General features: G+C 47.5%; 1 protein-coding gene across 1 annotated transcript in view; it reads left to right on the top strand.

Annotated features, from left to right (window-relative positions):
• LOC139383836 (mitogen-activated protein kinase kinase kinase kinase 5-like) overlaps positions 1-23,769 on the top strand; it is a 151,613-nt gene that overhangs the window by 22,182 nt on the left and 105,662 nt on the right. Inside the window, exons 3-4 of the mRNA XM_071128413.1 lie at positions 3,577-3,634; positions 20,825-20,915. Of these exons, the coding sequence (XP_070984514.1) occupies positions 3,577-3,634; positions 20,825-20,915 (149 nt within the window). The remainder of the gene's footprint in view (positions 1-3,576; positions 3,635-20,824; positions 20,916-23,769) is intronic.

Raw genomic sequence — 23,769 nt, forward strand, 5'->3', positions numbered from 1 at the left:
AGTTCCACCCCAGACACAGTCCCAGACACAGTTCCACCCCAGACACCGTCCCAGACACAGTTCCACCCCAGACACAGTCCCACACACAGTCCCACCCCAGACACAGTCCCAGACACAGTTCCACCCCAGACACAGTCCCAGACACAGTTCCACCCCAGACACAGTCCCACACACAGTCCCACCCCAGACACAGTCCCGCCCCAGACACCGTCCCAGACACAGTTCCACCCCAGACACAGTCCCACACACAGTCCCACCCCAGACACAGTCCCACACACAGTCCCACCCCAGACACAGTCCCAGACACAGCCCCAGACACAGTCCCAGACACAGTTCCACCCCAGACACAGTCCCAGACACAGTCCCACCCCAGACACAGTCCCAGACACAGTCCCACCCCAGACACAGTCCCAGACACAGTCCCACCCCAGACACAGTCCCAGACACAGTTCCACCCCAGACACAGTCCCAGACACAGTCCCAGACACAGTTCCACCCCAGACACAGTCCCAGACACAGTTCCAGACACAGTCCCAGACACAGTCCCACTCTAAACACAGTCCCAGACACAGTCCCAGACACAGTCCCAGACACAGTTCCACCCCAGACCGAAGCAGGACTGTGGCAGAGGGAAATATGATCAGGTCCTTGTCTAAACATGAGCCCAGAATGGGAGTGTTCTGTGCTGTACTGACAACAGAAATATTTCAGATTTGAAAGATCCTCCCCATACCATGTTGTTTTGGTCTGCTGCAGTGCAGAGAAAGTTTTTACAAACGTCTAAAACCCGAGTGGGGTATCAACGAGGAAGTAAGCCCATGGAGCTTGATTTTTGATTGGTTGTTTTATAACTCAGCCCATGGAGCTTGATTTTGATTGGTTGTTTTATAACTCAGCCCATGGAGCTTGATTTTGATTGGTTGTTTTATAACTCAGCTCTTGCCTCTCTCTTTTGAGTAACAGTTTTCTAATGTTTCATCCAGGGATGGAAATTAAGAATAGCTCGCTAGCCCGAGGCTAGTACTTTTCAGTAGAAAAATGTGTCCTTCTAGCCTGCCAGATTGTGACATTTTTGTGCTTTCTAATAGTACAGATTTTGGAGCCGGGCTGGTAACATTGTGGTCTGCTCTAGACTTTCATCGAAATTATCTCTGTCTGTTAGTTGTCCTGGGACTATAAAATGGTATTTAGTAATCTGTTCATCCAGGATTTTAGTGTTTTTTAATTTGTATTTATGTATTATATTTTAAACTCTTGATTTTTATTGTGGCAATTCAGACATTTTACACGGTGAATTATGATGATTTTATCAAATTTGCAAATAAATGCTCTGACGAGGGAAAGTTTGTTGCTTGATTGAATCATTTTATGCAATTAAAAGTGTGGTGATTTGGATAAAATTGCAAGCCATCTTTTTTTTGTGAGGTGATTAGACAGTTTATGCGGTAACATTGCAATGATTTGACTGGTTTATGCGGTAATAGTGCAGTGATTGGTCAGGTGTTTTAAACATTTGCATAATATGTGGAGTTGTTGATCTGGCTAAATATGTTGCAAATCGCAAAATCCTGGAGGGACTGAGTAATGAAGATGAAACCAACAATACTGATTATTGTAATTTGCTAACTTTAGAGAGAGATCTATTCATTGTGTGGTAGTAAAGTGTGTGGCAGACAGGACCATGGCGCGGTGTGAGCCGATGGTAGAGCACGGTGCCCTGTAGAGCCGATGGTAGAGCACGGTGCCCTGTAAAGCCGATGGTAGAGCACGGTGCCCTGTAGAGCCGATGGTAGAGCACGGTGCCCTGTAGAGCCGATGGTAGAGCACGGTGCCCTGTAGAGCCGATGGTAGAGCACGGTGACCTGTAGAGCCGATGGTAGGGCACGGTGCCCTGTAGAGCCGATGGTAGAGCACGGTGCCCTGTAGAGCCGATGGTAGAGCACGGTGCCCTGTAGAGCCGATGGTAGAGCACGGTGCCCTGTAGAGCCGATGGTAGAGCACGGTGCCCTGTAGAGCACGGTGCCCTGTAGAGCCGATGGTAGAGCACGGTGCCCTGTAGAGCCGATGGTAGAGCACGGTGCCCTGTAGAGCCGATGGTAGAGCACGGTGCCCTGTAGAGCCGATGGTAGAGCACGGTGCCCTGTAGAGCACGGTGCCCTGTAGAGCCGATGGTAGAGCACGGTGCCTTGTAGAGGACGGTGCCCTGTAGAGCCGATGGTAGAGCACGGTGCCCTGTAGAGCCGATGGTAGAGCACGGTGCCCTGTAGAGCACGGTGCCCTGTAGAGCCGATGGTAGAGCACGGTGCCTTGTAGAGCACGGTGCCCTGTAGAGCCGATGGTAGAGCACGGTGCCCTGTAGAGCCGATGGTAGAGCACGGTGCCCTGTAGAGCCGATGGTAGAGCACGGTGCCCTGTAGAGCCGATGGTAGAGCACGGTGCCCTGTAGAGCCGATGGTAGAGCACGGTGCCCTGTAGAGCCGATGGTAGAGCACGGTGCCCTGTAGAGCCGATGGTAGAGCACGGTGCCCTGTAGAGCCGATGGTAGAGCACGGTGCCCTGTAGAGCCGATGGTAGAGCACGGTGCCCTGTAGAGCACGGTGCCCTGTAGAGCACGGTGCCCTGTAGAGCCGATGGTAGAGCACGGTGCCCTGTAGAGCCGATGGTAGAGCACGGTGCCCTGTAGAGCCGATGGTAGAGCACGGTGCCCTGTAGAGCCGATGGTAGAGCACGGTGCCCTGTAGAGCCGATGGTAGAGCACGGTGCCCTGTAGAGCCGATGGTAGAACACGGTGCCCTGTAGAGCCGATGGTAGAGCACGGTGCCCTGTAGAGCCGATGGTAGAGCACGGTGCCCTGTAGAGCCGATGGTAGAGCACGGTGCCCTGTAGAGCCGATGGTAGAGCACGGTGCCCTGTAGAGCACGGTGCCCTGTAGAGCCGATGGTAGAGCACGGTGCCCTGTAGAGCCGATGGTAGAGCACGGTGCCCTGTAGAGCCGATGGTAGAGCACGGTGCCCTGTAGAGCCGATGGTAGAGCACGGTGCCCTGTAGAGCCGATGGTAGAGCACGGTGCCCTGTAGAGCACGGTGCCCTGTAGAGCCGATGGTAGGGCACGGTGCCCTGTAGAGCCGATGGTAGAGCACGGTGCCCTGTAGAGCCGATGGTAGGGCACGGTGCCCTGTAGAGCCGATGGTAGAGCACGGTGCCCTGTAGCGCCGATGGTAGAGCACGGTGCCCTGTAGCGCCGATGGTAGAGCACGGTGCCCTGTAGAGCCGATGGTAGAGCACGGTGCCCTGTAGAGCCGATGGTAGAGCACGGTGCCCTGTAGAGCCGATGGTAGGGCACGGTGCCCTGTAGAGCCGATGGTAGGGCACGGTGCCCTGTAGAGCCGATGGTAGAGCACGGTGCCCTGTAGCGCCGATGGTAGAGCACGGTGCCCTGTAGCGCCGATGGTAGAGCACGGTGCCCTGTAGCGCCGATGGTAGAGCACGGTGCCCTGTAGAGCACGGTGATTGCAATACCAGGATAGTGACTGGCTCCCCAAGCAGTGTTCTAAAATGTTTTATTCTCTCTTTCAGGCTCGAAACATCCAAACGGGAGAGCTTGCTGCTGTTAAGATTATTAAACTGGAGCCAGGTGAGTTGGATCGACCTACAATTCCTCTTTCTACTTATCAATGAAACGTACTCACTCATTGACAATTTCTAACTAAAGAGGACGGTTAGCATGTAATGTTGCAACCCAGATTAAAGGGAGAACGAGGTTTTCATAAGACTGAGTGTAGGTGAGCAGCCATCTCTGTTAAAACCATTTAAACCCTGATGTGTTGGAAGTGAGTTCTGTACCTTAAGCCTGTTGTAAAACTGGTCTGCAGAAGCCATGAATTTATGTCGTTTTGTAAGATGGGAGGAAAATAAATGTTTGAGGTCTCCATGGGTCTTGGACTGGCTGTTTCACTGTGATCCAGATTAGTGGGATTACCACCAGAGGACCTGGTGTGCCTCCAGGCTGCCACCCAGATAAACACCAGCTGATTAACTAACCTAATGACCCTGATGTAAAGAAGGGGGTCCCTGCTGGGTGGTTCCTCCAACGGTGGTCATTGGTGTGACAGGGACCATAGGAGTTGGCTAGACAGCACAAACAGATGTGGGACCAGGCAAGGTGTTTCCTCATCCTCATACTAATGATGATGACGGGTCTCTCTCTCTTTTTAGAGTTTGTTTTTAGACTGACCTTTAATCCTAAAAGTTGAATGGAAATGAAGGATGTGTGTTGTGGGTGTTGTTTTGTGTGGTTTTCTGTTGTTGTTGTTGTTGTTGTTGCATCTTATAACATGTACATCGTACTTCGTGGTTCAACTCCATAGTAAAAGCCAAGGGAAAACATTCCCTCCTGATTCTGATCCCTTTTTTCTCCACGATCTTTCACCACCAGAGATCCGTAGATAGGATGCATCCCAAATGCAACCCTAATTCCCTACATAGTGCACTACTTTTGACCAGGGCCCAAGTAATGCACCATGGTCGGGAATAGGGTGTCTAGTGAAGCAACCATAAGCAGGGCTTGATATTCAGGTACATTTGCAAGACGCACAACGGGCTAGGGCCAACGAAAATTTGGGAAGGGTGTAGTTGCCCTTTAAAAATTAAAAAACATTTTTTAAATTGTGCACCTAGCAAGAGTGTTTGGATAGCGTTGTTTCTGGGGTGTGCAGTGTAGCCTACATGTGATGTCAGAGTTGGAAACACGAAAGCCAAGCCCCGTTTGATAACAAATCATCGTCATAGTGTCATTCTACCAGGTAGGTCTACTTTGCGGTGAATATTTAACACTGGGACGTTTTTTGGGGGTTAAATGTTTATTCAAATGATGACTGAATTGCGCGTCGCTTTTTTTTAAATACCTTGGTTTGCGTACCCATTGTTGCCTCAGTTTGCATTTCCTGGTAGATATCGTCAGTTGAACGGTCTTTCCTGCCCTACCTGCTACCGATGTCATTCTTCTGGAAGCCGCTCCATACAACAACCAGTTGAGCGCTGCCCAAAGATATTCCACTTAAACTAGGGCTGTGTGCGGCCCAAAGATATTCCACTTAAACTAGGGCTGTGTGCGGCCCAAAGATATTCCACTTAAACTAGGGCTGTGTGCGGCCCAAAGATATTCCACTTAAACTAGGGCTGTGTGCTGCCCAAAGATATTCCACTTAAACTAGGGCTGTGTGCGGCCCAAAGATATTCCACTTAATTAAACTAGGGCTGTGTGCTTCCCAAAGATATTCCACTTAAACTAGGGCTGTGTGCGGCCCAAAGATATTCCACTTAAACTAGGGCTGTGTACAGCACACGTGCAGTAAATCATATACATAAAAGCTTCGGGAATTCGGCTTTTACATTTTTATTGCATGTCTAGCCCTGTAGCCCTGGGAGAGAAGTACCTTACCGGACCGTGGTCATCTGTTATGAGGAGGAGGAGGACCGTGGTCATCTGTTATGAGGAGGAGGAGGACCGTGGTCATCTGTTATGAGGAGGAGGAGGACCGTGGTCATCTGTTATGAGGAGGAGGAGGACCGTGGTCATCTGTTATGAGGAGGAGGAGGACCGTGGTCATCTGTTATGAGGAGGAGGAGGACCGTGGTCATCTGTTATGAGGAGGAGGAGGACCGTGGTCATCTGTTATGAGGAGGAGGAGGACCGTGGTCATCTGTTATGAGGAGGAGGAGGACCGTGGTCATCTGTTATGAGGAGGAGGAGGACCGTGGTCATCTGTTATGAGGAGGAGGAGGACCGTGGTCATCTGTTATGAGGAGGAGGAGGACCGTGGTCATCTGTTATGAGGAGGAGGAGGACCGTGGTCATCTGTTATGAGGAGGAGGACCAGACCGTGGTCATCTGTTATGAGGAGGAGGACCGGACCGTGGTCATCTGTTATGAGGAGGAGGACCGGACCGTGGTCATCTGTTATGAGGAGGAGGACCGGACCGTGGTCATCTGTTATGAGGAGGAGGACCGGACCGTGGTCATCTGTTATGAGGAGGAGGACCGGACCGTGGTCATCTGTTATGAGGAGGAGGACCGGACCGTGGTCATCTGTTATGAGGAGGAGGACCGGACCGTGGTCATCTGTTATGAGGAGGAGGACCGGACCGTGGTCATCTGTTATGAGGAGGAGGACCGGACCGTGGTCATCTGTTATGAGGAGGAGGACCGGACCGTGGTCATCTGTTATGAGGAGGAGGACCGGACCGTGGTCATCTGTTATGAGGAGGAGGACCGGACCGTGGTCATCTGTTATGAGGAGGAGGACCGGACCGTGGTCATCTGTTATGAGGAGGAGGACCGGACCGTGGTCATCTGTTATGAGGAGGAGGACCGGACCGTGGTCATCTGTTATGAGGAGGAGGACCGGACCGTGGTCATCTGTTATGAGGAGGAGGACCGGACCGTGGTCATCTGTTATGAGGAGGAGGACCGGACCGTGGTCATCTGTTATGAGGAGGAGGACCGGACCGTGGTCATCTGTTATGAGGAGGAGGACCGGACCGTGGTCATCTGTTATGAGGAGGAGGACCGGACCGTGGTCATCTGTTATGAGGAGGAGGACCGGACCGTGGTCATCTGTTATGAGGAGGAGGACCGGACCGTGGTCATCTGTTATGAGGAGGAGAGGAGGACCGGACCGTGGTCATCTGTTATGAGGAGGAGAGGAGGACCGGACCGTGGACATCTGTTAGGAGGAGGAGGAGGACCGTGGTCATCTGTTATGAGGAGGAGGACCAGACCGTGGTCATCTGTTATGAGGAGGAGAGGAGGACCAGACCGTGGTCATCTGTTAGGAGGAGGAGGAGGACCGTGGTCATCTGTTATGAGGAGGAGGACCGGACCGTGGTCATCTGTTATGAGGAGGAGGACCGGACCGTGGTCATCTGTTATGAGGAGGAGGACCGGACCGTGGTCATCTGTTATGAGGAGGAGGACCGGACCGTGGTCATCTGTTATGAGGAGGAGGACCGGACCGTGGTCATCTGTTATGAGGAGGAGGACCGGACCGTGGTCATCTGTTATGAGGAGGAGGACCGGACCGTGGTCATCTGTTATGAGGAGGAGGACCGGACCGTGGTCATCTGTTATGAGGAGGAGGACCGGACCGTGGTCATCTGTTATGAGGAGGAGGACCGGACCGTGGTCATCTGTTATGAGGAGGAGGACCGGACCGTGGTCATCTGTTATGAGGAGGAGGACCGGACCGTGGTCATCTGTTATGAGGAGGAGGACCGGACCGTGGTCATCTGTTATGAGGAGGAGGACCGGACCGTGGTCATCTGTTATGAGGAGGAGGACCGGACCGTGGTCATCTGTTATGAGGAGGAGGACCGGACCGTGGTCATCTGTTATGAGGAGGAGAGGAGGACCGGACCGTGGTCATCTGTTATGAGGAGGAGAGGAGGACCGGACCGTGGTCATCTGTTAGGAGGAGGAGGAGGACCGTGGTCATCTGTTATGAGGAGGAGGACCAGACCGTGGTCATCTGTTATGAGGAGGAGAGGAGGACCAGACCGTGGTCATCTGTTAGGAGGAGGAGGAGGACCGTGGTCATCTGTTATGAGGAGGAGGACCAGACCGTGGTCATCTGTTATGAGGAGGAGGACCAGACCGTGGTCATCTGTTATGCGGATGTATAATAGCTCTGGTCCAGTTTTTCTCAAGTACTCTTAAACTGTTGCTAATAAATGACCCTCTAATTACTCAAGTTGCTTTTGTTTACATTGTGAACATAGTCAATGTAGCTAGCTAGAGTTTGTGCTAGCTAGCTTCTTGACTTTTTCAAATGTATTTTTTTTAACCTTTATTTAACTGGGCAAGTCAGTTAAGAACAAATTCTTATTTTCAATGACGGCCTACCGGGGAACAGTGGGTTAACTGCCTTGTTCAGGTGCAGAACGTCAGATTTATACCTTGTCTGCCTTTCGGTTACAAAAAGGTCCAACGCTCTAACCACTAGGCTACCTGCCGCCCCAAACACTGTTTGACTTCATAAATCTTAGTACAATAACCAGTGGAGGCCATATGCAACAAATCTACTTTTATTTCTCATGATTTCAATTCACAAGATAGCGTTAGCCGTCAAACATTTGACCTCATGCTACCGTTGGACATGACATTGATTTCAAAAGGACGCATTTCCCTCAGCGGCTGATGTCTGCCGGCAACATCACCCCGGCAACATCACCCCGGCAACATCACCCTGGCAACATGTTGCAGAGCCATTACCACGTGGAGTCTTGTGGTTTGTTATTGTTACTTAATTTTTTTTTTATCTAGATTTAGTTTTAAAAAATAATTCTTAACTGCATTGTTGGTTAAGGTCTTGTAAGTAAGCATTTCAAGCTAAGGTTGTATTTGGCTCATGTGACAAATACAATTTGATTTGGAGCTGAAGCAGTGGGCCACAGTCGCTCACAAGGCCGCGGCCAACGAGAGTAAGAGGACCATTAAAGCTGTTGACTTTCGCAAGCCGGCAACAACTTCGCTTTGAGGTCAACACCGTGCCATCGACACGGCCCGCTACCAGAGACGGTGGGCTCTCCTTCTCCGTGGCCGACCAGAGAAAAACATTTAAACTTGTTTACCCTCGCAAGGCTGCCGGGCCAGACCGCATCCCTAGCCGCGTCTGCATGTGCAGACCAGATGGCTGGAGTGTTAACGGACATATCAAATCTCTCCCTATCCCAGTCTGCTGTCCCCACATGCTTCAAGATGGCCTCCATTGTTCCTGTTCCCAAGAAAGCAAAGGAAACTGAACTACCGCCCCGTAGCACTCACTTCTGTCATCATAAAGTGCTTTGAGAGACTATTTAAGGATCATGTCACCTCCACCTTACCTGACACCCTAGACAAGGGGTATTCAACTTTTACCCTTCGAGGTCCAGAGCCTGCTGGTTTTCTGTTCTACCTGATCATTAATTCATGAATTAATTAATACACACACCTGTAGTGCCAGGTCTAAACCAGGAACAATGAAAACAAGCAGCAGAACTGGCTTTGCGGTCCAGAGTTGAGTTTGAGGGCCCTAGACCCACAGCAATTTGCATCCCGCCCCAATAGATCCACGGATGACTCAACCGCCATCACACTGGACACTGGACAATCCTGTCTGGACAAGAGGAATACCAATGTAAGAACACTGTTCATTGACTGCAGCTCAACCTTCAACACCATAGTACCCTCCAAGCTCATCACTAAGCTCGGGGCCCTGGGTCTGAACCCCGCCCTGTGCAACTGGCTCTAGGACTTCCTGACAGGCCGTCCTCAGGTGGTGAAGGTAGGGACCAAAACACCTCTGTTGATCCTGAACACAGGGGACTGTGTGGTCACGCATGTCTTCAACTTAAATCATTACGTGTGTAGATGACACAGCAGTGGTAGGCCTGATTACCAACAACAACAAGACAGCCTACAGGGAGGAGGTGAGGGCCCTGGCAGAGTGGAAAATATCCCCAACGCCAACAAAACGCAGGAACTGATTGTGGACTTCGGGAGACTGCACAGGGGGCACGCCAACATCGACGACTGCAGTAGAGAAGGTGAAAAGCTTCAAGTTCCTTGGCGCACACATCACTGGCAATCTGAAATGGTCCACCCAGACAGACAATGTGGAGCAGGCGCAATGGCGCTTATTCAACTGAAATCACATACAGTACCAGTCAAAAGTTTGGACACACCTACTCATTCCAGGGAACTAAATTCCGCTAATTAACTTTTAACAATGCACACCTGTTAATTAAAATGCATTCCAGGTGACTGCCTCATGAAGCTGGTTGAGAGAATGCCAACCAGTGTGCAAAGCTATTTTGAAGAATCTAAAATATATTTTGATTTGTTTAAACACTCTTTTTTGGGGGGGGGTTACCTTCCCCAGATCTGTACCTCGACACAGTCCTGTCTTGGCTTGGTTTTTGCTCTGACATGCACTGTCAACTGGGGGACCTTATGTAGATAGGTGTGTGCCTTTCCAAATCATATCCAATCAATTGAATTTACCACAGGTGGACACCAATGAAGTTGTAGAAACGAGGATGATCGATGGAAACAGGATGCACCTGAGCTCAATTTCGAGTCTCAATGCAAAAGGTCTGAATACTTATGTAAATTAGGTATTGGTTTTTATTTTTTATAAATATGCAAATAAAACATGTTTCGCCTTTGTAGTTATGGGGTATTGTGATGTCATTATGGGGTATTGTGATGTCGTTATGGGGTATTGTGATGTCGTTATGGGGTATTGTGATGTCGTTATGGGGTATTGTGATGTCACTATGGGGTATTGTGATGTCATTATGGGGTATTGTGATGTCATTATGGGGTATTGTGATGTCACTATGGGGTATTGTCTGAAAATTGATGAGGAAATTTTATTTTATTTTATCAATTGCAGAATAAGACTAACTTAACAAAATGTGGAAAAAGTCCAGGGGTCTGAATACTTTCTGAATGCACTATTTACTGTATATTCTCTCCATAATGTCTATACATCCCATCATAACCATATATATTTACACTGAACAAAAATATAAACGAAAAACAAAGTGTTGGTCTATTGTTTCATGAGCTTAAATAAAATATCCCAGAGATTTTCATACGCACAAAAAGCTTAATGTGTTTACATCCCTGGTAGTGAGCATTTCTCCTTTGCCAAGATATGCCACAGCTGTCAGGTGGATGGATTATCAAGACGCTGATTAAACCGCACGATCATTACACAGGTGCACCTTGTGCTGGGAAAAAAAATAAAAGGCCACTCAAAGCTGTGTAGTTTTGTCAACACAACACAATGCCACAGATGTCTCAAGTTTTGCGTGAGCCTGCAATTGGCATTCTGACTGAGTTGAATGTTCATTTCTCGACCTTAAGACACCCCCGACGTCGTTTTAGAGAATTTGGCAGTACCTCCAACCGGCCTCGCAACTGCAGACCACGTGTAACTCTGCCAGCCCAGGAACCACATCCGGCTTCTTCACCTGCGGGGTTTGTTGATGATGAAACAGTGGGTTTGCACAACCAAAGGATTTCTGCACAAACTGTCAGAAACTGTCTCAGGGAAGCTCATCTGCGTGCTCGTCGTCCTCACCAGGGTCTTGACCTGACTGCAGTTCGGCGTCGTAACTGACTTCAGTGGTTAAATGCTCACCTCTGATGGCACCTGGCTGGAGAAGTGCGGTCTTCACAGATAAATTGATTATTTAAATTGACTGATTTCCTTGTCAATTGTAACCCCAAAAATCTTTCAAATTGTTGCGTTCAGTTGTATATTAGACATTGCTCGTCCTAATATTTATATTTCTTAATTCCATTTTTTTTTTATTTTTTTTTTTAGATTTGCATGTTATGTGTTGTTGGGTATTACTCTGCTGCGTGAGCTAGGAACACAAGCATTTTGCTACACCCGCAATAACTTCTGCTAAATATGTGCAAGTGATCAATAAAGTTTAATTTGATTTGAATGGTCATTAAAAAATATAAAAAATAAAAAAGTTTATCCTATTACACCTTTTCTACTACATGGGAACTATGATGTATGAACAACAACAACAACTCTAAAAAAGACCTGTGGTCCGTGAGCTGGTCCTCTCTACATGTGTCCCAAATGGCACCCTATCCACCGGGTGGCGTGTCTCTCTTCTGTCCTACATTTTGTATTTTTAATCCCAGTCCCCGTCTGCGCAGGAGTCCTTTTGCCTCTTGATAGACCGTCATTGTAAATAAGAATTTGTTATTTTAATTTACTTTTTAACGTAAACAATTCTCACCACGTCTGTGTCTGAGTCTCCCTATATAGTGCACTACTTTTGACCAGAGCCCTATGGCACCCTAGTCCCTATATAGTGCACTACTTTTGACCATAGAGTCCATAGAAGTAGCATTTGGGTCTCAGTCCTTGTTATGTTTTTCTGCGCATCTCAATAATACATGCTGAAAATTGTCCTCTTAAAATATATATAAATATTTTTACATTTGAATGTTTCTGCTTCCCTGTGATGTTATTTGCTGCATCTCTTAAGATGGCAGAGAGGTCAACAGCTCATCTCTTAAGATGGCAGAGAGGTCAACAGCTCATCTCTTAAGATGACAGAGAGGTCAACAGCTCATCTCTTAAGATGGCAGAGCGGTCAACAGCTCATCTCTTAAGATGGCAGAGAGGTCAACAGCTCATCTCTTAAGATGGCAGAGAGGTCAACAGCTCATCTCTTAAGATGGCAGAGAGGTCAACAGCTCATCTCTTAAGATGGCAGAGAGGTCAACGGCTCATCTCTTAAGATGGCAGAGAGGTCAACGGCTCATCTCTTAAGATGGCAGAGAGGTCAACGGCTCATCTCTTAAGATGGCAGAGAGGTCAACAGCTCATCTCTTAAGATGGCAGAGAGGTCAACAGCTCATCTCTGCACTGTAGGAGTAATACATATACAGTCAGTCAGTGGTTGTCAAGAGGAAGGAATGGGCTGTTAGCTAGGCCCCTTTCTGGCCAATCAGGAAGACTCTCGTAATTGACATCCGACTCTCACTGCCACATCGGGTGCTTCCTCCGTCGTGCTTTCTTTAGCTGCTCCTGTAGTAGACTAATTCTAGCAGTTCCCTCTGTGTGTAGAGAAGTGACTGTTTTCTAGCCTCCGTGCCAGTCTGTTTGTGCCATTGTTCCAACTCCTTGCCACTCCATTATCATGCTACATTTTGGCTTGATAGGGACAGCAATGGAGTAGGCAAGAGCACAAACAGATCTGGGACCAGACTATAGAAGGAGACCACAGATCTGGGACCAGGCTATAGAAGGAGACAACAGATCTGAGACCAGGCTATAGAAGGAGACAACAGATCTGAGACCAGGCTATAGAAGAAGACAACAGATCTGGGACCAGGCTATAGAAGGAGACCACAGATCTGGGACCAGGCTATAGAAGGAGACAACAGATCTGAGACCAGGCTATAGAAGGAGACAACAGATCTGAGACCAGGCTATAGAAGAAGACAACAGATCTGGGACCAGGCTATAGAATGAGACAACAGATCTGGGACCAGGCTATAGAATGAGACAACAGATCTGAGACCAGGCTATAGAAGAAGACAACAGATCTGGGAGAGAAAAAAAAAGACTGGTCTGTCTGGTAGCAGAGAGACTAGGGAAGTACCGGAGGAAAGAGACTGGTCTGTCTAGCAGCAGAGACTAGAGAAGTACCAGAGGAAAGAGACTGGTCTGTCTAGCAGCAGCAGAGACTAGAGAAGTACTGGAGGAAAGAGACTGGTCTGTCTAGTAGCAGCAGAGACTAGAGAAGTACAGGAGGAAGAGACTGGTCTGTCTAGCAGCAGAGACTAGAGAAGTACCGGAGGAAAGAGACTGGTCTGTCTAGCAGCAGCAGAGACTAGAGAAGTACCGGAGAAAAGAGACTGGTCTGTCTAGCAGCAGCAGAGACTAGAGAAGTACAGGAGGAAGAGACTGGTCTGTCTAGCAGCAGAGAGACTAGAGAAGTACAGGAGGAAGAGACTGGTATGTCGAGCAGCAGCAGCAGAGACTAGAGAAGTACAGGAGGAAGAGACTGGTCTGTCTAGCAGCAGAGAGACTAGAGAAGTACAGGAGGAAGAGACTGGTCTGTCTAGCAGCAGAGAGACTAGAGAAGTACAGGAGGAAGAGACTGGTCTGTCTAGCAGCAGAGAGACTAGAGAAGTACAGGAGGAAGAGACTAGAGAAGTACAGGAGGAAGGAGACTGGTCTGTCTAGCAGCAGCAGAGACTAGAGAAGTACAGGAGGAAAGAAACTGGTCTGTCTAGCAGCAGCAGAGACTAGAGAAGTACAGGAGGAAGAGACTAGAGAAGTACAGGAGGAAAGAGACTGGTCTGTCGAACAGCAGAGAGACTAGAGAAGTACAGGAGGAAGAGACTGGTCTGTCTAGCAGCAGAGAGACTAGAGAAGTACAGGAGGAAGAGACTGGTATGTCGAGCAGCAGAGATACTAGTCTGTCTAGTAGCAGAGAGACTAGAGAAGTACAGGAGGAAGAGACTGGTCTGTCGAGCAGCAGAGAGACTAGAGAAGTACAGGAGGAAGAGACTGGTCTGTCTAGCAGCAGCAGAGACTAGAGAAGTACAGGAGGAAGAGACTGGTCTGTCTAGCAGCAGCAGAGACTAGAGAAGTACAGGAGGAAAGAGACTGGTCTGTCTAGCAGCAGCAGAGACTAGAGAAGTACAGAAGGAAAGAGACTGGTCTGTCGAACAGCAGAGAGACTAGAGAAGTACAGGAGGAAGAGCAGCAGCAGCAGAGACTAGAGAAGTACAGGAGGAAGAGACTGGTCTGTCGAACAGCAGAGAGACTAGAGAAGTACAGGAGGAAGAGACTAGAGAAGTACAGGACTGCTGAAAGGATTTAAAGCTGGAGTGAAATTGAGCTTCGCCAAGCCAAGTGATTGTCAGAGAGAGCGAGAGCTATTTTAAAACTTGTTTGTTTCCCTAGCCAGCTAATTCTGATGGTGCACGCCACACACAGCTTTACATTTCTCTCACAGCTCTGTGAACGATACTTTAATTTAAATGGTTTGTATTATTGATGCTAAGGAACACTAATATTGCTTGTGGTTGGTTATGTCACCAGGCCAGTGCCACCTGCCTTCTTCTTTTTGCTGTGGTCTTGCGCTCTGGTCTGTGGGCTATATGAGAAGTAGCAGTGGTTGGTTCGATTTGGCTCTGTGTAGCCATGTCTGTTGCTACAGACAGTCCTCAGGTCTGCCCCCAAGAGGCAACCTATTTCCTTTATAGTGCACTACTTTTTGACCAGGGCTCTGGTCCCAGGCCAGGTAGGGATTAGGATGCCGTTTTGGGTCACAGCCTCTTGCTACAGACAAATCCCTGTCTGCATGTCTGTCTTGGAGCCCAGAGGAGGATGTCCTGTCCTCGCCTCCGTAGGCTGGACTGCTGGTTCTCTCTCTCTGTCTGTCTCTCTGTGTCTCTGTCTCTCTGTCTCTCTCTCTCTGTCTCTCTGTGTCTCTCCTTTTATATTGAAAACGACCCCAAACATCAGGGCCGTATCCATAAAGAGTAGGAGTACTTAGCTAGGATCAGTTCTGCCTTTTGCAGATCATCGTCAGGGCGTTTTTATGCCTAACGTTGTAATGCTTCGGTGGGGCGTTTAAGGGGGTTTCTTGGGGGGGGGGTGATTGTCCACTTAGGAAGTGTGATTGACTTGGAGTTACATTGTGTTGTTTAAGTGTTCCCTTTATTTTTTTGACTAGTGTATATTATTTTATATATATTATTTGAGAATTAATGATCACCAAAGCTAGACAGTAAGGGAGAATTTAATTTAGCATGATAGATTGTGTTATGTTTGATCAAAATAACACAGCGTTAGACATGGCAATTTGCAGAGAATTGCAGGAACTTGGGCCTCCTGAGTGGTGCAGAAGTCTAAGGCACTACAGACCTGGGTTCGACAGCCCTGACCGGGAGTCGTATAGGGCTTCGCACAATTGGCCCAGCGTCGTCCGGGTTAGGGGAGAGTTTGGCCGGTGGGGGGGCTTTACTTGGCCTATCGCGCTCTAGCGACTCCTTGTGGCGGGCCGGCCGCCTGCAGGCTTATTTCGGTTGTCAGTTGAACAGTGTTTCTCTCCCCGACACTCTTTACCAGTGTTGTGAGTACGGGCCCACCTCCTTTACCAGTGTTGTGAGTACGGGCCCACCTCCTTTACCAGTGTTGTGAGTACGGGCCCACCTCCTTTACCAGTGTTGTGAGTACGGGCCCACCTCCTTTACCAGTGTTGTGAGTACGGGCCCACCTCTTTTACCTGTGTTGTGAGTACGGGCCCACCTCCTTTACCAGTGTTGTGAGTACGGGCCCACCTCCTTTACCAGTGTTGTGAATACGAGCCCACCTCCTTTACCAGTGTTGTGAATACGAGCCCACCTCCTTTACCAGTGTTGTGAGTGCGGGCCCACCTCCTTTACCAGTGTTGTGAGTACGGGCCCACCTCCTTTACCAGTGTTGTGAGTACGGGCCCACCTCCTTTACCAGTGTTGTGAATACGGGCCCACCTCTTTTACCAGTGTTGTGAATACGGGCCCACCTCTTTTACCAGTGTTGTGAGTACGGGCCCACCTCCTTTACCAGTGTTGTGAGTACGGGCCCACCTCCTTTACCAGTGTTGTGAATATGGTGGTGGTAGTATTAGTAGTAGTGGTGGTAGTAGTTGTGGTAGTATTAGTAGTATTGGTAGTGGTGGCGGCAATAGTAGTAGTATTATAGTGTGTAGTAGTGGTGGTGGTAGTAGTGGCAGCGGTGGTGGTAATATTAGTCATGGTAGTAGTGGTGGTGGTGGTGGTGGTGGTAGTATTAGTCGTGGTGGTGGTAGTATTAGTAGTAGTATTGTTAGTGGTAGCAGTGGTATTGGTGGTAGCATTAGTAGTGGTGGCGGTAGTATTAGTAGTGGTATTGGTGGTAGTATTAGTGGTGGTGGTGGTAGTATTATTAGTAGTGGTAGTAGTAGTGGTGGTAGTATTATTAGTAGTGGTATTGGTAGTATTGGTGGTGGTGGTAGTAGCATTGATGGTGGTGGTAGTATTGGTAGTGGTGGTGGTGGTGGTGGTTGTAGTGGTATTGGTGGTAGTATTAGTGGTGGTGGTGGTGGTAAGAGTAGCGGTGGTAGTATTGGTGGTGGTATTGGTGTAGTAGTAGTGGTGGTGGTATTGGTGGTGGTAGTAGTAGTGGTGGTGGTGGTGGTGGTGGTGGTGGTGGTGGTGGTGGTGGTGGTGGTGGTGGTAGTAGTGGTGGTGGTATTGGTGGTGGTAGTAGTAGTAGTGGTGGTGGTGGTGGTGGTGGTGGTAGTAGTGGTGGTTGTATTGGTGGTAGTAGTAGTAGTAGTGGTAGTAGTAGTAGTAGTAGTAGTAGTGGTGGTGGTGGTGGTGGTGGTGGTAGTAGTGGTGGTTGTATTGGTAGTAGTAGTAGTAGTAGTGGTAGTAGTAGTAGTAGTGGTGGTATTGGTGGTAGTAGTAGTGGTGGTAGTATTGGTGGTGGTAGTAGTAGTGGTGGTGGTGGTGGTGGTGGTAGTAGTGGTGGTTGTATTGGTGGTAGTAGTAGTAGTAGTGGTAGTAGTAGTAGTAGTGGTGGTGGTGGTAGTAGTGGTGGTTGTATTGGTGGTAGTAGTGGTGGTGGTAGTAGTAGTAGTGGTGGTGGTAGTAGTGGTGGTTGTATTGGTGGTAGTAGTAGTAGTGGTGGTAGTATTAGTAGTGGTGGTGGTGGTGGTGGTATTGGTTGTAGTAGTATTGGTATTGGTGGTAGTAGTAGTGGTGGTGGTGGTATTGGTGGTGGTAGTAGTAGTGGTATTGGTGGTGGGGGTATTGGTAGTAGTAGTAGTAGTAGTGGTATTGGTGGTAGTAGTAGTAGTATTGGTATTGGTGGTAGTAGTAGTAGTATTGGTATTGGTGGTAGTAGTGGTGGTGGTGGTGGTAGTAGTAGTGGTATTGGTGGTGGTGGTATTGGTGGTAGTAGTAGTAGTAGTGGTGGTAGTATTAGTAGTGGTGGTGGTGGTATTGGTTGTAGTAGTATTGGTATTGGTGGTAGTAGTAGTGGTGGTGGTGGTATTGGTGGTGGTGGTATTGGTGGTAGTAGTAGTAGTAGTAGTGGTGGTTGTATTGGTGGTAGTAGTAGTAGTAGTGGTGGTAGTAGTAGTAGTAGTGGTAGTAGTAGTAGTGGTAGTAGTGGTAGTAGTAATAGTGGTAGTAGTAGTAGTAATAGTAGTAGTGGTGGTATTGGTAGTAGTAGTAGTGGTGGTATTGGTGGTAGTAGTAGTGGTATTGGTGGTAGTGGTGGTGGTATTGGTGGTAGTGGTGGTGGTATTGGTGGTGGTATTGGTGGTAGTGGTGGTGGTATTGGTGTGGTGGTAGTAGTAGTGGTGGTGGTATTGGTGGTGGTATTGGTGTGGTGGTAGTAGTAGTGGTGGTGGTATTGGTGGTGGTATTGGTGTGGTGGTAGTAGTAGTGGTGGTGGTATTGGTGGTGATATTGGTGGTGGTAGTAGTGGTGGTGGTATTGGTGGTGGTGGTAGTAGTAGTAGTGATATTGGTGGTAGTAGTAGTAGTGGTAGTAGTGGTGGTAGTAGTAGTGGTAGTAGTAATAGTGGTAGTAGTAGTAGTGGTGGTATTGGTAGTAGTAGTAGTGGTGGTATTGGTGGTAGTAGTAGTGGTATTGGTGGTAGTAGTGGTGGTATTGGTGGTAGTAGTGGTGGTATTGGTGGTAGTGGTGGTGGTATTGGTGGTAGTAGTAGTGGTATTGGTGGTAGTAGTGGTGGTATTGGTGGTAGTGGTGGTGGTATTGGTGGTAGTGGTGGTGGTATTGGTGGTGGTAGTGGTAATAGTGGTGGTATTGGTGGTAGTAGTAGTGGTGGTATTGGTGGTAGTAGTGGTGGTATTGGTGGTAGTGGTGGTGGTATTGGTGGTAGTGGTGGTGGTAGTGGTGGTAGTGGTGGTATTGGTGGTAGTAGTGGTAGTAGTAGTGGTGGTATTGGTGGTAGTAGTAGTGGTATTGGTGGTAGTAGTAGTGGTATTGGTGGTAGTAGTAGTGGTATTGGTGGTAGTAGTGGTGGTATTGGTGGTAGTGGTGGTGGTATTGGTGGTAGTGGTGGTGGTATTGGTGGTGGTAGTGGTAATAGTGGTGGTATTGGTGGTAGTAGTAGTGGTGGTATTGGTGGTAGTAGTGGTGGTATTGGTGGTAGTGGTGGTGGTATTGGTGGTGGTAGTAGTATTGGTGGTGGTGGTGGTATTGGTGGTAGTAGTAGTGGTGGTGGTATTGGTGGTATTGGTGGTGGTAGTAGTGGTGGTATTGGTGGTAGTAGTAGTGGTGGTATTGGTGGTAGTAGTAGTGGTGGTAGTAGTAGTGGTGGTAGTGGTGGTAGTAGTGTTATTGGTGGTATTGGTGGTGGTAGTAGTAGTAGTGGCATTGGTGGTGGTAGTAGTGGTAGTAGTAGTGGTGGTATTGGTGGTAGTAGTGGTATTGGTGGTAGTAGTAGTAGTGTTATTGGTGGTGGTAGTAGTGGTGCTGGTAGTAGTGGTAGTAGTAATAGTGGTGGTATTGGTGGTGGTATTGGTGGTAGTAGTGGTATTGGTGGTAGTATTGGTGGTAGTAGTGGTGGTATTGGTGGTGGTGGTGATAGTAGTGGTATTGGTGGTGGTGGTGATAGTAGTGGTATTGGTGGTAGTAGTGGTATTGGTGGTAGTAGTAGTAGTGGTGGTGGTGGTGGTGGTGATAGTAGTGGTATTGGTGGTAGTAGTGGTATTGGTGGTAGTAGTGGTATTGGTAGTAGTGGTAGTGGTAGTGGTGGTGGCATTGGTGGTAGTAGTGGTGGTATTGGTGGTGGTGGTGGTAGTAGTGGTATTGGTGGTAGTAGTAGTAGTGGTGGTGGTGGTGATAGTAGTGGTATTGGTGGTAGTAGTGGTATTGGTGGTAGTAGTGTTATTGGTGGTAGTAGTAGTAGTGGTGGTATTGGTGGTGGTGGTATTGGTAGTAGTAGTGGTGGTATTGGTGGTAGTAGTGGTATTGGTGGTAGTAGTAGTAGTGTTATTGGTGGTGGTAGTAGTGGTGTTGGTAGTAGTGGTAGTGGTGGTGGCATTGGTGGTAGTAGTAATAGTGGTGGTATTGGTGGTGGTATTGGTGGTAGTAGTGGTATTGGTGGTAGTAGTAGTAGTAGTGGTGGTGGTGGTGGTAGTAGTGGTATTGGTGGTAGTAGTAGTAGTGGTATTGGTGGTAGTTGTAGTAGTGGTAGTAGTGGTATTGGTCGTAGTAGTGGTATTGGTGGTAGTAGTAGTGGTGGTAGTAGTGGTATTGGTGGTAGTAGTGGTATTGGTGGTAGTAGTGGTAGTGGTGGTATTGGTGGTGGTGGTGGTATTGGTGGTAGTGGTGGTATTGGTGGTAGTATTGGTATTGGTAGTAGTAGTGCTGGTAGTAGTGGTATTGGTGGTAGTAGTAGTAGTGGTGGTATTGGTGGTGGTGGTGGTATTGGTGGTAGTAGTGGTATTGGTGGTAGTAGTGGTATTGGTAGTGGTGGTGGTATTGGTGGTAGTAGTGGTATTGGTGGTAGTAGTGGTGGTGGTAGTAGTGGTGGTATTGGTGGTAGTATTGGTGGTAGTATTGGTGGTAGTAGTAGTGGTGGTATTGGTGGTAGTAGTAGTGGTATTGGTGGTAGTAGTGGTATTGGTGGTAGTAGTGGTATTGTTGGTGGTATTGGTGGTAGTAGTAGTGGTAGTGATGTTAACAGCAGTAGTAGTGCTTTATTCATTAGTAGCTACATACATACGTTTATAGGACACCATTTTGTTAGTTTTGTCTATATGCACAATGCAGTGTTTATGCCTCACTGTGGAAGTATTTTATCCATCCAGGCACTTTGAAATGGAGTCAAATATTCTGTGGTCTGGCAACGGACGGGGAAAGATTCAGTGATTCATTCTGTCCAACGTGCTTGAACTTTTCCTCCATTCATTCATATTAATATGGAGAGGAGGTTTATGTAGAATACCATCAGTCTGTGTGAAGAGAATGTGTGTCTCTATCTCTCTCTCTCTCCCTCTCTCTGTCTGTCTCTCTCTCTCTCTCTCTCTCCCTCTCTCATGTGTGTGTTGTGTGTCTCCCTCTCTGTCTCTCTGTCTCTCTCTCTCTCTCTCTCTCTCTCGTGTGTGTTGCGTGTCTCTCTCTCTCTCGTGTGTGTGTTGTGTGTCTCCCTCTCTCGTGTGTGTGTGTCTGTGTGTGAACGGCACGGGTGTGTGTGTCTGCGTCTGAGTTTCTCTCATTCTCTGCTTCCAGGGGATGACTTCTCCATCATCCAGCAGGAGATCTTCATGGTGAAGGAATGCATGCACCACAACATAGTGGCCTACTTCGGGAGCTACCTCTGGTAAGAACCAAGACCACACTCAATACCAGGAGCCCAGAGCTATCTCTGGTAAGACCACCCTCAATACCAGGGGCCCAGAGCTACCTCTGGTAAGACCACCCTCAATAACAGGGGCCCAGAGCTACCTCTGGTAAAGCCAAGACCCCACTCAATACCAGGGGCCCAGAGCTACCTCTGGTAAGAACCTAGACCACACTCCAATAACAGGGCCCCAGAGCTACCTCTGGTAAGAGCCTAGACCACACTCCAATACCAGGGGCCCAGAGATACCTCTGGTAAGAGCCTAGACCACACTCCAATACCAGGGGCCCAGAGATACCTCTGGTAAGAGCCTAGACCACACTCCAATACCAGGGGCCCAGAGATACCTCTGGTAAGAGCCTAGACCACACTCCAATACCAGGGGCCCAGAGATACCTCTGGTAAGAGCCTAGACCACACTCCAATACCAGGGGCCCAGAGATACCTCTGGTAAGAGCCTAGACCACACTCCAATACCAGGGATATGTTACAAACGGCACTATTCCCTGTGTAGTGCACTATGTTTGACCCCTAGGGACCAGAGCTACCTCTGGTAAGGAGCAAGCCAACACTATATATACCATTGCAGCAGTCTGTGGCTGAGTGACTTGAGGAAGTGATACTCTGAAGCTGACTTGAGGAATTGATACTTGATATTTCCAGACTAGAGGTATTTTTAGAATGTAAAGGTAAGCTATAAGAAAAGGTTTACCGTGCTACTCTTTAATAATGTAGTCTTCAGTACAGTCAGATCTGAGAGGTTTACTGTACTTTAATAATGTAGTCTTCAGTACAGTCAGATCTGAGAGGTTTACTGTACTTTAATAATGTAGTCTTCAGTACAGTCAGATCTGAGAGGTTTACTGTGCTACTCTTTAATAATGTAGTCTTCAGTACAGTCAGATCTGAGAGGTTTATTGTACTACTCTTTAATAATGTTGTCTTCAGTACAGTCAGATCTGAGAGGTTTACTGTGCTACTCTTTAATAATGTAGTCTTCAGTACAGTCAGATCTGAGAGGTTTACTGTGCTACTCTTTAATAATGTAGTCTTCAGTACAGTCAGATCTGAGAGGTTTACCGTGCTACTCTTTAATAATGTAGTCTTCAGTAGTCAGATCTGAGAGGTTTACTGTACTTTAATAATGTAGTCTTCAGTACAGTCAGATCTGAGAGGTTTACTGTGCTACTCTTTAATAATGTAGTCTTCAGTACAGTCAGATCTGAGAGGTTTACTGTGCTACTCTTTAATAATGTAGTCTTCAGTACAGTCAGATCTGAGAGGTTTACCGTGCTACTCTTTAATAATGTTGTCTTCAGTACAGTCAGATCTGAGAGGTTTACTGTACTTTAATAATGTAGTCTTCAGTACAGTCAGATCTGAGAGGTTTACTGTGCTACTCTTTAATAATGTAGTCTTCAGTACAGTCAGATCTGAGAGGTTTACCGTGCTACTCTTTAATAATGTAGTCTTCAGTACAGTCAGATCTGAGAGGTTTACTGTACTTTAATAATGTAGCCTTCAGTACAGTCAGATCTGAGAGGTTTACTGTACTTTAATAATGTAGCCTTCAGTACAGTCAGATCTGAGAGGTTTACCGTGCTACTCTTTAATAATGTAGCCTTCAGTACTGTCAGATCTGAGAGGTTTACTGTACTTTAATAATGTAGCCTTCAGTACAGTCAGATCTGAGAGGTTTACTGTACTTTAATAATGTAGTCTTCAGTACAGTCAGATCTGAGAGGTTTACCGTGCTACTCTTTAATAATGTAGTCTTCAGTACAGTCAGATCTGAGAGGTTTACTGTACTTTAATAATGTAGTCTTCAGTACAGTCAGATCTGAGAGGTTTACTGTGCTACTCTTTAATAATGTAGTCTTCAGTACAGTCAGATCTGAGAGGTTTACCGTGCTACTCTTTAATAATGTAGTCTTCAGTACAGTCAGATCTGAGAGGTTTACTGTACTACTCTTTAATAATGTAGTCTTCAGTAGTCAGATCTGAGAGGTTTACTGTACTTTAATAATGTAGTCTTCAGTAGTCAGATCTGAGAGGTTTACTGTACTTTAATAATGTAGTCTTCAGTACAGTCAGATCTGAGAGGTTTACCGTGCTACTCTTTAATAATGTAGTCTTCAGTACAGTCAGATCTGAGAGGTTTACCGTGCTACTCTTTAATAATGTAGCCTTCAGTACAGTCAGATCTGAGAGGTTTACTGTACTTTAATAATGTAGTCTTCAGTACAGTCAGATCTGAGAGGTTTACTGTACTACTCTTTAATAATGTAGTCTTCAGTACGGTCAGATCTGAGAGGTTTACTGTACTTTAATAATGTAGCCTTCAGTACAGTCAGATCTGAGAGGTTTACCGTGCTACTCTTTAATAATGTAGTCTTCAGTACAGTCAGATCTGAGAGGTTTACTGTACTTTAATAATGTAGCCTTCAGTACAGTCAGATCTGAGAGGTTTACTGTACTTTAATAATGTAGCCTTCAGTACAGTCAGATCTGAGAGGTTTACTGTACTTTAATAATGTAGTCTTCAGTACAGTCAGATCTGAGAGGTTTACTGTACTACTCTTTAATAATGTAGCCTTCAGTACAGTCAGATCTGAGAGGTTTACTGTGAAAGGAAAGGGGAAAGGTGGGATACCTAGTCAGTTGTACAACTGAATGTCTTCAACTGAAATGTGTCTTTCACATTTAACCCAACCCCTCTGAATCAGAGAGGTGCCTTAATCGACATCCGTACTTCTCCGTCCTACATCGCATCTGACAAATATCTTTGGGATGACTTGTTGGATTGAATCGCTCTAGCAGCAATGTTTCCCTG

This window comes from Oncorhynchus clarkii, chromosome 25 (genome assembly GCF_045791955.1).
Source record: "Oncorhynchus clarkii lewisi isolate Uvic-CL-2024 chromosome 25, UVic_Ocla_1.0, whole genome shotgun sequence".
Lineage (NCBI taxonomy): Eukaryota > Metazoa > Chordata > Actinopteri > Salmoniformes > Salmonidae > Oncorhynchus > Oncorhynchus clarkii.